The sequence below is a fragment of the Folsomia candida genome, unplaced genomic scaffold, assembly GCF_002217175.1.
Source record: "Folsomia candida strain VU population unplaced genomic scaffold, ASM221717v1 Fcan01_Sc001, whole genome shotgun sequence".
NCBI classification, from domain to species: domain Eukaryota; kingdom Metazoa; phylum Arthropoda; class Collembola; order Entomobryomorpha; family Isotomidae; genus Folsomia; species Folsomia candida.
The window spans coordinates 21,240,603-21,254,074 of record NW_019091193.1 but is presented as its reverse complement, the minus strand read 5'-3'; the positions used below and the strand labels follow the sequence as shown (position 1 = coordinate 21,254,074).

Genomic DNA, 13,472 nt, shown 5'->3' with positions numbered 1-13,472 from the left:
ATTCATGGGATAAGAAAGTTGAACTCCTTGTCATGATCTTTGCCAAAAATTTTGAAAATCCGTCCAGGATTTCAAAAGTTATGGCGGTTTCAAAAATAAAAACATTCAAATTTGGCGAATTTGGCGCCACGGCACGACGCCAAATATGAGTTTTACACGGAAATATGAATGAATCCTTCATCTGGGGTCCTAGTAGATTCTAAAAAAACATAGTGGGTACCCTGGACTCAAACGACAGGTCGTGAGTGTCCCTTGTTAGTATAAATGTAATAGTTTGCCAACGGCATTTTGCAAAATATTTGCACACGGTAATTGAACTTTGGTCGGTATGCAGTACTTTCCCCTCGTACATGTTATTATTCTATTTATCTACTAATTGACACTCCCTTGTGGCTAATTTATTCCAGAATTTAAGATCAGGTCTAACTGTACAGTCGAGAATTGATTGGCTTAGTTCATTCCTTGTCATTAACTTAGCTCGTGTCGTGTCAGGTTGCATTATCTTTTCGTGCGATTACTTACTTGTATTGAGAGCTGGCTGGCTTGTTGTCTTCAATTACTTGATGAAATATATGGAGCTGACTTGAAAAACTTGCCAAATTCTGTCAATTTAAAACAATGCCATGATAAACCAGTTTTTAATGCTGAATTATATTTAAATTTATCTTATTTAGGGGGTAAAGGTCCACGCCGGGTTCATAAATTAGAGAAGAATTATCTTAATGGATATCTTAACGCAAGTAAAATTACGACGGGCATGGGTGCAATTTAGAACGCAAAGTGTGCACGGTTATGAAAATTTTCAGAACGTGGTGAATTAGTTTCCTGCACAATATGCCAGGTTCCCCATCTTCCCACCTCCCTCACTGTTCTTTTCATTGTAGCAGAATTAGCACTTTGGAATACCTACACATGTACACACGTAGGTGGTCAATTGTGTGTGGTTCCGGTTAGATTATGCATGTACGTGGGAGTGAAATAATGCATGCATACAGAAGCCTTTCAGCAAGAGCATTTAACGGAGCGATTATTGTCAAGGTGCAAATTAATTGAGAATGAGTCGTAGGCAGTAAAGCCAAGCGGCGGCGAATGTCTGCTTGCACACCGCAGAAATCCTTGCTTGTCATCATAATGTTTAATACACGTCCACCAATCCACGAATCGATCCAAGCCATTCTTTGGTAAATATGCCTTGCGTTTATGGTAAAAAATGAGAAAGTATGTAGTCGAACTAATCAATATTTTCATTGAGGTCAAACATGGGAATTTGAGCGGAGCATATACATATGTATGTACACACACAAGGAGCGCCGGGTTGGTTGATTGATTCGCTTACATATTCTGTTAAGACTAATACTAACATGACACAACATGGCCTGACTTTCTTGAAATTGTTCTCGGTGAAGTCCAAGTTTTCTGTTTGACCTGCTGCAAACTCGTGTAGGTTGGTGCAGCAGCAGGCGGAGCGAGCCGGAGGGAAAGCAAGAGGTTGAGAGCATAACATGACAATTGGACATAAACAATTCACTAGCATTTCCTTCTTTCTTTTGCTTTCTCTCTCGAGGTGGTTGATGCAACGTGGTCGTTCGCCGTGCTCCTTGGCTGCTTTGTCCAAGTCAAGTCGTGGCTAACTTATTTGGAACAATCACGCAATCCGTCTACCCTTTCCAATCGATAAGATAAGAGTTATTATTACTCCAACTCCGCTCTCAATACGTAAGATTGATTCAGAGAATGATTGAGTAAAACGAGTAAACTAATGGTTTTACTTATCCCTCTCCGTCTGTCTGCACTCGGTATACATATATATTTATTTTTTATGTACGTATGTATGTGGTAGCAATCTGGAAATTTATTCAAATAAATTGCGGACGTATATATTCCTTTGGAAAAGTCTTTAATTAGGCGAAGGAAATAATTAAATGAATCAATCCATTAGAGGTGCGTCATCACCATAATTGTGCAGAAACTACTTGAAATTTATAGGCATGAATATGTAGATAAGTAAAAAGATTTGGACGTTTGTACATACTACTAGTTCCGTAAATACGAGTATTTCCTTTTAGTGAAATGTCATTTATATTTAGTAAACTATTATGTTTGTTGGACAACACGGTTTATTGTGTTAAATTATTTGTCTCAATCTTAAGGACGTAGGTTATTTCTTGTTTGAACATTATTACACATTAAGGCAAGGTTTATTCACCCCAAAATTTAAAATTTACCTGTATACTTGATGTTGTGGTATTTATGTCTACATTAGTTTGTTTATGATAAATTTGCCAAAGCCTAAAATTAATTGACACTTGTTACTTTTTGCAGTTTAAAACTGGAATGCGAGGTAAGAAACTCTATTTAATTATATAATATTTTATTTAATTAAAAGTATATAAATCGTTCAGATTCCTAATATGTAGGAATATGTATGTATTTTTGAGTTGGAATGTGTAGATTGCATTCTTTGTCAGTCTGCATTTAAAGATGCAGATTGAGCACAATTTACATAGGTATTTCAGCATAAGCATGTAAATCAATCTGCGGAAATGATGGCAGGTATGTTGCGCTGCATCAGTGCCACCGTGCAAACTCATCTTATGCAGATTGAGTTGTCCAGTTGTCCATTTTGACCTCATCAATTCCATTAGCATTCCAAGAGTGATAATAAATAACTGAATTATCGATAGTCAATTTTTTTGTTTAAGATATTTATATATATATATTTATATGTATATATATATATATATATATTTATATATATATATTTATATTTATATATATTAGAAGACATTTTGGGACACGAAATCCTTTCTTAAACACCGCACTAAGAAGTTATTTGTTGAAACCGCACATCCAGTTGTTTTACAAATAATAAACACAATGTAATAAAAATATAAAACTACATAAGTCGAAAAAAAGTGAAGACGACGATGGGCTGCAGTAGATTTTCCCTGCAAATGAAATTTATTTAGTTAAAATACTTTGTTAACCTAGCTTAAATTTGTTACATGTTGTAAAACCTGACAAATTACCCAAAACCACCGAAAACAGGACAAATCGAAGAAAAGCGAAGACGACGATGCGCTGCAGTGGATTTCCCTGCAGCAGAAATTTATTCATGTTAAATACTTTGCTAATCTAGCTTTAATTTGTTATACTTATGTTGTAAAACCTGACACTTACCCGAAACCGTTCAAAAAAGAACAAAAATCGAAGAAAAGCGAAGACGACGATGCGCTGCAGTAGATTTTCCCTGCAAATGAAATTTATTCATTTAAAATACTTTGCTAACCTAGCTTTAATTTCTTCAATTACATGAGAACAGGAATTACTTACCTCGGAAATCCACAACACAAGGGAAAGCTGGATGGATACAGCGATACTGATGGATATAAGTAGAGCTAATTGACGACACAAAAGACACCAATTGTTGCTATTGATCATTATAATAACGGGTTTACCAATTAATGAACATTTAATTAAATAAAAAAATTATAATAATCGTTTGTGATGAGAGTAAAAAATATCCTGTTGATTTGCTGAGAGGAGAAGTAAAGAAGCAAGCAGTGTTGGCGGCAAATGGAAAAACGTTGCCAACAGTCACCACTGCTTCTCGCTCCGTTCTTCCTGCTAAGTGCACAGGTTGATCATTCTCTGATGTCAAATATTAATTTCCGTAAGTTTTACTCAATTTATAATTAACTAATTATCAAAAACTCGGTAATATTAATTATTAATAATAGTTTGCATCATCATTCAGTGTCAACTTTACTCATCCACAACTTGTGCTTGCTGTTGTCAGTATTAAGGGTAGGAATTTTTATGTGGCATTTATTTAAAGGATACATGACATTAGCACTTTTTTGTGATGATCTGATGACACTGACTCATGCCCAGAATTTTTTAAATGCCCGAATTATGTATTTAGCCTAATTTTAATGCGACATGACATCAATAATTGTAAGTGTAACCTAACTTTCTGCCTATATTTGACGCAAGTTAGGAGTTTTGAGTTCCCCAAAGACGCGTGAAGTCAGTCAGAGGTTATCATCCTCCAGAAGTCGTACCTCGGAAGAGCTTCACATTGGCAAAGATCGCCTTCTCAAAACAATTGGCAAATGCAATTTCGCAAAAGTCAAGTTGGCAAAGCACCTTCCCATCGGCAAAGAGGTAGTTTGTTTATAAATATTACAATAACTTTATCCGAAGTTTTCTTTTGGACCACACCTTTAAAGCTACAATTAGACAATAAATAAACTATTTTGCAGATGGGAAGGTTTAATCATCGAGTAATTGTGAGTGGACTCCTATTTGGGAGTGAAAAATCTGATCAATGTAGGGCTCTACTTCTGGGTATAACTCGATCATTGTTCCGGAAACCTTTCGGCACGGAAGACTTGAACTGCTGAACCCCAGACACGTTTTCCTTGTCAAAATTTTTAAACATAACGTGCGGGACTTTACTCAGTATATTTAACTACCGTTGGGGTCACCTGATTGGGTGCGGTATTATGCATCAAAATTTCAAAATTGTCGTAGAAAGCCGAAATGTGGTTCAGAGATTCTAATAATGCCTACCTGAAGAATGGGAATTGAAATTTAAAGAAATTTTGTTTCTTCGTTTCTTTTACAGTGAATGCAAATATTCGGAAGAAGAGGCAGCTGCGAAGAAAGCAGAGTTTTTGAAGAAAAGAGAACGAAGCTTCTGCCAACAAGACGTCAGTGGCTTCCCTTTCCTAGCTGGACCCCAGGAATAATAATTCCACCTCCACCTCCACCAACTTTTAATGATATTAATATTTTGGTCATCCAGGGCGAGGGAGAAGCCGATCAAGAGTACTAGTAGAATAATTTGTATCCGATTGTCCTGTCTAAATTGTTTTCCGTTAAAGTCTATCATAAATTGTGTCACATGTGTTACTCGCATAGACAACGACAGTAAATTCAGTGAAGAAATAAAATCATAACGTGTAATAAGTTCAATTTTATTTTACGTAGACATTGTATTCATTCTTGTATTCATTCTCAAATAAATAAATTTACTACTAAAAGCTTTGTATTTTTTCCAGTTATTTATAAATGTAAGAAAAAATTCGACCACATTTCGCATTTTCGATTTTTTCCCGTCATTTATACATTAACCTCCTAGTGAGAAAATAATAATAACTTATATAATTATATTATATAAGTAATAATAATATTACAATTATAATAATATATATATTATATTGTAATATATATATATATATAATAATATTATATAATATATTATATTATATAATATTATATAATAATAATAATATTATTATATTATATTATTAAGAATCATATAATTATAATAATATTATATTGTAACAATTAATGTTATAATAACCCCTATATTTCCATGGTGAGGATTTTACTAACTCTAATATTTATTTTCACATCTTCGTCTTCCATCATTGCTCGATGTTTGTTTCTAAACTCATGCTTGGTCAAAAGATTTTCCATGTCAGTGACAAAATTGCAAGGAATGCAACCATACCACTTGATTCCAATTTTGTGACGCTCTGTGTTCATATGTAAATCAAAATCCCATTTCTTGTTGCATGAAAACCAACATTTTTCACACTGGAATCGAGCGTTCCGGTCAAAGAGTAATTTCCTTGCTTCACAACTTTTGATGTGAGCATCAAGTTGACCCCGTTGGGGCGTTGATGAAGTACAGCCTTCAACTACAATATAGAATAACAAAAGGTCCTTTGCAGACTTCAACGTGGTCACCGAGGGTCTTGGAAGTTGAAACGCGATAACCACAATTTATTTCACCGCACAAAGCAGTTATTTATTTAGCCGCACAGAGCAGCTATTTATTGAAACCGCACAAAGCAGTTATTTAACAAATAATAAATACAATGTAATAAAATATATAAAACTATATAAGTCGAAAGAAAGCGAAGACGACGATGAGTTGCAGTGGATTTTCCCTGCAGGTGAATATATTCATTTAAAATGCTTTGCTAACCTAGCTTTAATTTGTTAAATGTTATAAAACTGATAACTTACCCACAACCAACGAAAAAAAGTAAAATCGAAGAAAAACGAAGACGTCGACGAGCTGCAGTACAAATCTCCTGCACATGAAATTTATTCATTTAAAATACTTTGCTAACCAAGCTTTATATTTACTAATCTCAAAAAAATCTAGAAAAAAGTACTTACCTCCAAGAAAAAAGGAAAAAAACTGCGAAAAATCGACGAAAAACGAAGACCGGCCGAAAACACTAGATACGAACACACTATGAATCATCGAAATTAATTATTATACTTTGCTAACCTAGCTTTTTCTTTAAATGTTATTATAAGAATAAAAACTAATTACCAACAGCAGAAAGAACTCTGACGATAACGACAATGGCGATGAGAGGAGGCATTTTTTTCCTTTTCTCTCGGAAGTAAGTACTTTTTGCTACAATTTTTATTGACATCAGTCAATATAAAGCTAGGTTAGCAAATCATCAGTTAGTCCCTATTGAATTTTTAATTTGAATTAATATAAAACAAATAATTTGGTCTTTCAGAACAAAATATTTTGAATTCGCAGTTTGTTTTGTTGTCGCCTTGTTGTTTAGTGTTGTTCGTGAATGTAAGTTTTAACCACATATTCAAACTCCTTTTTTAATTGGAAAACTCACCAAAATTATAATTTCGAATTTCTAGATGGGGAAATATAATCATCAAGTGATTGTGAGTGGGCACCCGTTTGGGAGTGCATTTATGTTGAGCGTTCCCGGCGGTGGTGGTGGAAAGCGAGGTGGAGGCCATGGTGGTTGAAGAAACGTTAAGGGTAAGTGATAAATTAAAACAAAATAACCACAATCAAAGAGTTTACCATGTTTAAATTTTATTATAGACAAGAAAAAGAAGAATCAAAGGTGTTGGCGCTGCAATGGGGTACCACGGATAGTGAGCGAATTTCGCATTTATTATTACAGAGGCTGGCCAAGCCAAAAGTAAATATCCCGGTCGCATCGATTTCACCAAATTTTATATAAAAATTGCGAATTTAACTTTTGGTTGAAGGGTCAATGTAGCATGACTGTTTTTAAATTATTTGCAACCACTCCCCCTTCAAAAATTGGGGTAAATAATTGGGAAAAGTGAGAAAGTCAATGTACACTCGATAAAAAAAGAATTAGACATCAACTTGCATTTGCAATTTGGATTCCCCCATGAATACGAACATTTTGACGCATCAAAAGTTTCAAAATTCGAAAATTCGCGCTTTTTTTACCTACGCATAAATCATTAAAAAACTCATGGTTCCAGTCATTTTGCGGCTGACAACCTGATGCCAGATTTTTCTACCATAGAAGAGCTACATTTTCAGCTTTTGTTGTCCGAAGCAAAATGACTGGAACCATGAGATTTTTGGGGTCAAAGTTGCTGTGGGGGCCATCTTATATCGCAAGAGCCGTAACAAACTCTGGCCACTAATTACCGAACTTAAAATTTGCGATATTTTAACTATCTAATCGCCAAAAATTAAAAACATAAGCTTATCAGAATTAATAATCATAATATCCAGTAGAAAATTAATGCCCCGGGGTTTATCACTGTACTTATCAATTTTTCAGATAAGCAAATTCCGCTTATTCAAATAGCCCCAAAACTCAAACTCTTTTGGATTTATAATGACGATATCCACTCGAAAATTAACGCTACGGGGCTAATCTTTATGCTTATCAATTTTTCAGATAAGCAAATTTCGTTTATCCTTATCGTCCGAAATTAAAACATATGTGAATTAATAATGACAAAAATTAAACGATTTTTGATAAACAAAAATTTAATTAATCCTGCATGGTTTGACATGCAATGTTTATGTAGTTTGAAAAAGAAAGTGAGACGGATACGGCACTGTCACGCGATGGTGGTGGATACCCACCTGAATCCGAGTTTTTCTCACTTTCTCGCTCAATATGTAAACGAGGTTTGTTGTACTTTTGGCTTGGTTTCCCTCTACATGCTATATCAAATTTCGCTGAGGTCTAATTCCGTGCTGCATTTTTCAGTGAATGTAAATACTCTGAACAAGAGGCTGCTGCCAAGAAGGAAACTTATTTACAGAAAAAAGAAGAGAACATTGCTACTTCTTCTGCAGCTTTCACCATTTCCAGGATGGAGGCCTGACCTCGTCGTGCCGCCTGTTCCCACAAATGACATTAATATGAACTAGTTTTTTTAAATTTAATCTTAATGTATTTACTTTCTCCAGTTTCCTGAGTTCTTTTTTTGTAATAAATCAGTCATTTTAACAATTACGATAAAATCGGTTTGGAATTCTTTGTCCACATTTTAAATTTTGTATTTCTCCTAGTCATTTATTAATTTAAGAAAAAATCGGCGTGGAGCTTCGCCCACATTTCGATTTTTTCTTAGTGAGGGAAATACCTAACAACGAAAAAAATGACTAAGTATGCATTTATTCCATTACTAACTCTAATTTGTTTGTATTTTCACAGAAATTAGCCAGTGAGAAGATAGAGATACAACGACATTACGTCATGGTAAGACAATTTTAAACTAATTTTTTCGACAAAAATAATTTTATGTACAAAAAACTATAGCGTGGTATAAAAATCCCTGCGACAATACAATTAAAAATTGATAACAAAGTCGCATTTTATTGCACGAATTCAGTAAAATCTAGAATATCAGTTAAAGAGCATACGTATAAAAAATGCATTATGGAAATGCATATTTGAATCGTACCTAAAAACACCAATCAATTATTCTACCCTTCCACGAATCCAATTGAATTCTTTGTCTCTTTCAATTCGACTCAATTATACGTGGCAGGAGGAGAAGATAACCACGACCAGACAAACTCAGTCGTATCTGCATATTTATTTCACCCGTCAACTAACTCTGCTGGAGTAGGTGGGGGGATGGAACTTGTTCATAAATATGCAACAAACCAGAGTTTTGTTTGAATTTCAAATTTTATTTTAACATTACATCACATCCCATTATGTACGGCGTCGTTTGAGTGTATCACCGAGGATGTGCGGCTCAATTCGAGAGGGGAATCCCCGTCATTCAGCTCTTAATCCCTTTTCTTTACAGGGTCCGTTTGCTACAAATAATACTTTGTGAACATGTACTATAAAAAATATTCATACGTACACCGAGATTTCTAGAAATTTCTAAGCACGAAACCGATTTTTAGTCACAAATTTGAAGGATCAAAATGAATGTGAGCAGTTTTGGTATTGACATTTTTGCGTCGAGAGTGAGAGTGAAAGAGATTGTGATGGATGCGAACTTGAGAGTGCACGGGGTTCCTAAATTTTATGTAGTAAGTGAGCTAAATGGGATTTGAATAAAATGGGATTAGCCCTGTCTCCGTTCGTTCCAATCTGGATCTGGCTGTCACCCGAAAACTTGAATAAATTTTGAATGCACTTTTCTAAGCTACTTTTCTATCTTACTTCCACTCCCATCTACTTTATTACTTATCGAAGCCGGGATCATGATGAGGAGACATGACACTGTCCTCATAGTAAACTTGGACAAAATTGAATGAATCTGGGATCAATTCCCTCTCACGACCACCACCAGCGTGCTCCACCTTGACTAAGCTCCTTTTCATTCTCGAATTTAATCTAAAATAAATCCCAGCTCTATTTTTCCTCCGAAAGACTGCGAGGATCTGATATGCAATAATACGCTCTTGTACCACCGCGGTATCCATGTCAAGATGGCGGAAGAACTGATAATAAAATGCATCATTTTGAGAGGGTGAAAGCAAAGCAGTAACAAGATTATTTTTAATTTCCAATTAGACATGGTTGTTGGCTTCTCAAGAAGTTATACTTGAGAACCATGCCCATTATAAATATATATGCACATAGGTACGTGAAGTATACAGCATTACCGCCATTACGAACAAAGCTACACACATAATTAAGCAAGTGAGATCCGCCTTTCTCTGGTTCTTTAATTCTTTTAACCCAAACTTTTTTGGCAAGTTTTTACTCGCTCGTGCTACCACAGAGAGAGAGAGAGAAAGAAGTCATTAGTGGCGGTCATGTAATCAACTCAAGTACTAAACTACCGCCAGAAAAATTCCTTGCCCAAACTTTTTAGTCTTCTCGAGAACATCTTGACAGGGAATGGAGTGGAAGGGAAGGGGAAAGGAGGACGTCTTTGTATTTCTTGAAGCTGCTGTAATACAATAAAAAAATCTCAAGAATGCAGATTTCCTTGAATAATTCCGGGATGAAGTCGAGTGAAATGAGTTGTAAATTACGTGCGAAAAAAGACAAACTTTTTTGTTCAGAGGCGGAGAAAGTTTTAATAATTCAAAGAAGTGAAGGGAATTTGAGCTTAAGAAAGTTTAGCGCTCATCTCCTCATCTAATCTCCATTATTATTATGGCTGCCATCTTCATTGCAATAATGCAAAGGCTAACGGAGATGATATGAGAAAGGATGATGAAAGGCTGCTTAAAAAATCCAACATCTCTTTATCTCTCTAAACAATGGAATTTTTCAGCTTTGTAAATTTTAAGGAGAACCAGTGCAGAAATTAAAATGAAAAAGTGACTGTCGACCACAGAATGTAAATACTTGAAGGATGTAGTAGTGGAGGGAGATGGGGCAGGAGCAGCTTAGAAAGTATATTGGCCCAAGATTAGATTTTACATAAGAATGAACAATAAATGACGAGTGGTTCGTATAGCGCATAATGAGAGTGAGCGGGGGTGGGGATGGCATTATGTGCGCGGCGTAAGATATGGATATTGAGGCAACATTAGTACATCCAGAGCTTAGGATTTTGACAAAGAAGAGTAAGCAATTGAAGCGGAAGATGAAACGAGAGGAGATAAGCTGGCGTGGAGAAAGCGCAGTGAAAGGATCAATTTATTGCACGAGTTTTTAAATAAGATGAAGGATGCGGCCATACATAGAAAGTGAGGGAGAAAGAGAGAGAGAAAAAGGGGATGATGCTGCTGAACTAACTGCACATATTTTTATACAAATTCCACACTCGCTCTCATTTTCCCTGCCATTTCGCTTCCTCCTTCACATTCAAATAAAATTCCACCTCCCAAATTTCAATATTCTGGGCTCAACTAACATTGCCAGTTTTTAGGATTTTGTCATTTTTATATTCTTAAAAGGCATGTACATGATCAGGAAAGTTGCATCAGTGAAGCAAAAAAAGTATAAATTCGTATTAAAAGATTCCTCTTGCGACCCTCCTCAGTGTATTCAACTTCACCCGGATGATGGCATGGGGTGGCTACCGGAGCGTAAAGTGAGTGTTGAACTGTAGCATATTTTTTGACGTGGAGAAGAAAGTTCAAATTCGAATGGAAATGTTGTCTCCTCAAGCGGAACAGGGCTTCTTCTTTTGCTAAAGAGCAGGGGAAAGTCCCCGTCAGACCGTCACCTCCCACTCAATTCGCCCATCACAACAACAAAAGAGTCAGGAAAACTGGATGCATACGAGGCTGCAAGAAAAGTACTAGTGCATAAAGAGCAGCAGCAGAGGTTTGTGTTTTCTGGTTGGGTCTCGTATACTACGTACTTGAGAGATATACATGTGTGCATAGCGGGTCTAAAAATATTCAATCCAAATCATGTGCACCATGTTTGCCCTCCGACATAGTTAAGAGAGATGGGGCGGACAGGGAGAGAAAGTCGTAAACATTTCCCCCTTTTTCCATTCAAGTGCTTTCCTCGACCACACTATTCACTCTCCTCTTCGTCATACTCGTGACTTTTCTCTTTAAAGTGGTTATAAACCGTGATATTATTGCACAACTAACACTTTTGCCTTTTTATTGCTCTCGTGTCGTGTGATGTGGAGGGGGAAAATCGATTTGGGATGATTCTGGCAGCAGAAAAAGCAGTGGGGAAAGCAATTTAAGAGGGGACGAGTGACATATGCATAGCGGAACAAGGGACGGAAGAGGAAATGGGCGTGCAATTCTCCAATAATTTGTTTCTTTTAAAGAGATTATTATTGTTTTTTTAACTTTACTTTGAATTATGTCTCTACAATTAGAAGTATGTACAGTTAAATTTTATCAGTGTGTATTGCTAATACATTTGTTTACTCTTGAGAGTAAATAGCTGTTGATAAATATGATACGTTTACATCCTTGACGGGATAGGAATTCCTGAGAGTTGTCCAGCTCATCCAAGTTACAATGAATTAAGCTGGTTTCATGAGAACAATGCGATGGAATGTTGACACGGTGGAACAACCTGTTAAAGTTTTAGTCGACTGGTTGAGTTTATTGTTTATTTTTAAGGAAGCCATTGAATTTTGACAGATTTTTAGACAGGATAAAACCGAGATTGAAATAGAGTTAAGAAGGCGACAAAAAGTGTTGGATGAGATACAGATGCCTCATTCACTTGAGGAAAGGATGATGCACTTCTTCTTCTTCTTCATCATCTTCTCTGAATAATCCGATGTGATGGGGATTGGGGATTAGATAAATTGAGGTGAGAATGACGGTGCTGAATTCCTTCCGAAATAAGTCACGCTTTGCTTTGCTCGCCTCCGTTTAAAATGGAGATGATTATTGTGAGTAAAGCAAGCCACAGCAGCCTCTAATTTGGCTATTCACTCTCCTTCTGTGAATTGAATGGTCAAAGCGAAACTGGCATTTTTATTAAGTGCAGACCGAGGAGGAGGAGGGGACAAGACGATGAGATGAACCTTTTTCAGAATGCACCAAAATAAATTGATTCAAGCATTTTTTTCAAATACGTCTCCTCTAAAAAAATAAGAGGAATAGGTGTCTACGAGCAGTTTTTAGTTGGAAATTTAGAGACAAGTTTTATGTATAATCAGACAATTTGTGAATTCTGAATAAACCCATCAGAAATGTTGGTTGTATTTACGAGAAGGATTAGTATCTCTTATTTCTCAGCAGAAAGCTTCGATCTCTCGGAGGGATTAAATGAAATGAAGAAGAATGGAGAGTGAGCAGTGGGGGTTCCGCTATTAGCACACCCCAGGCATGATGGTGAAGTGACATGACATGGGCGATAAAGCATTCTTCGTGTATCCATGCATGTGTATGCTCCACAGTGTGACTGAGTGTGAGGGAGGATTATAAATAAGGTAAAAAAATAAGCCCTAAAAAGTATCAGTTTGAGTAAGCAAACGCTTCTCGGCTCGTTTTTATTTTAATTTTCCATTTATCGCTCGGATGAACATCTCACCATTCATTTCACACACATGGGGAGGAAATGCCAGGAGACGAGCTATGAGAAAAAAAAGCATTTTGTATGAAGACGGAAAGAACAAAAGTATTCCTCTTCTTATTGCATTAATTAAATCAAATTAAAGCAATTCGGGTTGACTTCACAAATTTAATCTTTCAACTCAACACGGCTCATGTTTCATTAATCTTTGTGCTGGCAAGCAGTTGGTGGTCTCTGATTTCATTAAGCCTGCACCACCACCAT

General features: G+C 36.1%; 1 protein-coding gene and 1 long non-coding RNA gene across 8 annotated transcripts in view; both read left to right on the top strand.

Moving 5' to 3' along the window:
- LOC110863356 (protein groucho) overlaps positions 1-13,472 on the top strand; it is a 71,068-nt gene that overhangs the window by 16,986 nt on the left and 40,610 nt on the right. For all 7 annotated transcript variants that reach the window (XM_035846913.1, XM_022112642.2, XM_022112640.2 and 4 more), the window contains 2 exons: positions 2,323-2,341; positions 8,502-8,546. In XM_035846913.1, the coding sequence (XP_035702806.1) occupies positions 2,323-2,341; positions 8,502-8,546 (64 nt within the window). The remainder of the gene's footprint in view (positions 1-2,322; positions 2,342-8,501; positions 8,547-13,472) is intronic.
- On the top strand, positions 5,409-8,406 carry LOC118434120. Its single transcript, XR_004833783.1, has 3 exons — positions 5,409-6,823; positions 6,890-6,942; positions 8,052-8,406. It is a non-coding gene; the product is annotated as an uncharacterized LOC118434120 (long non-coding RNA).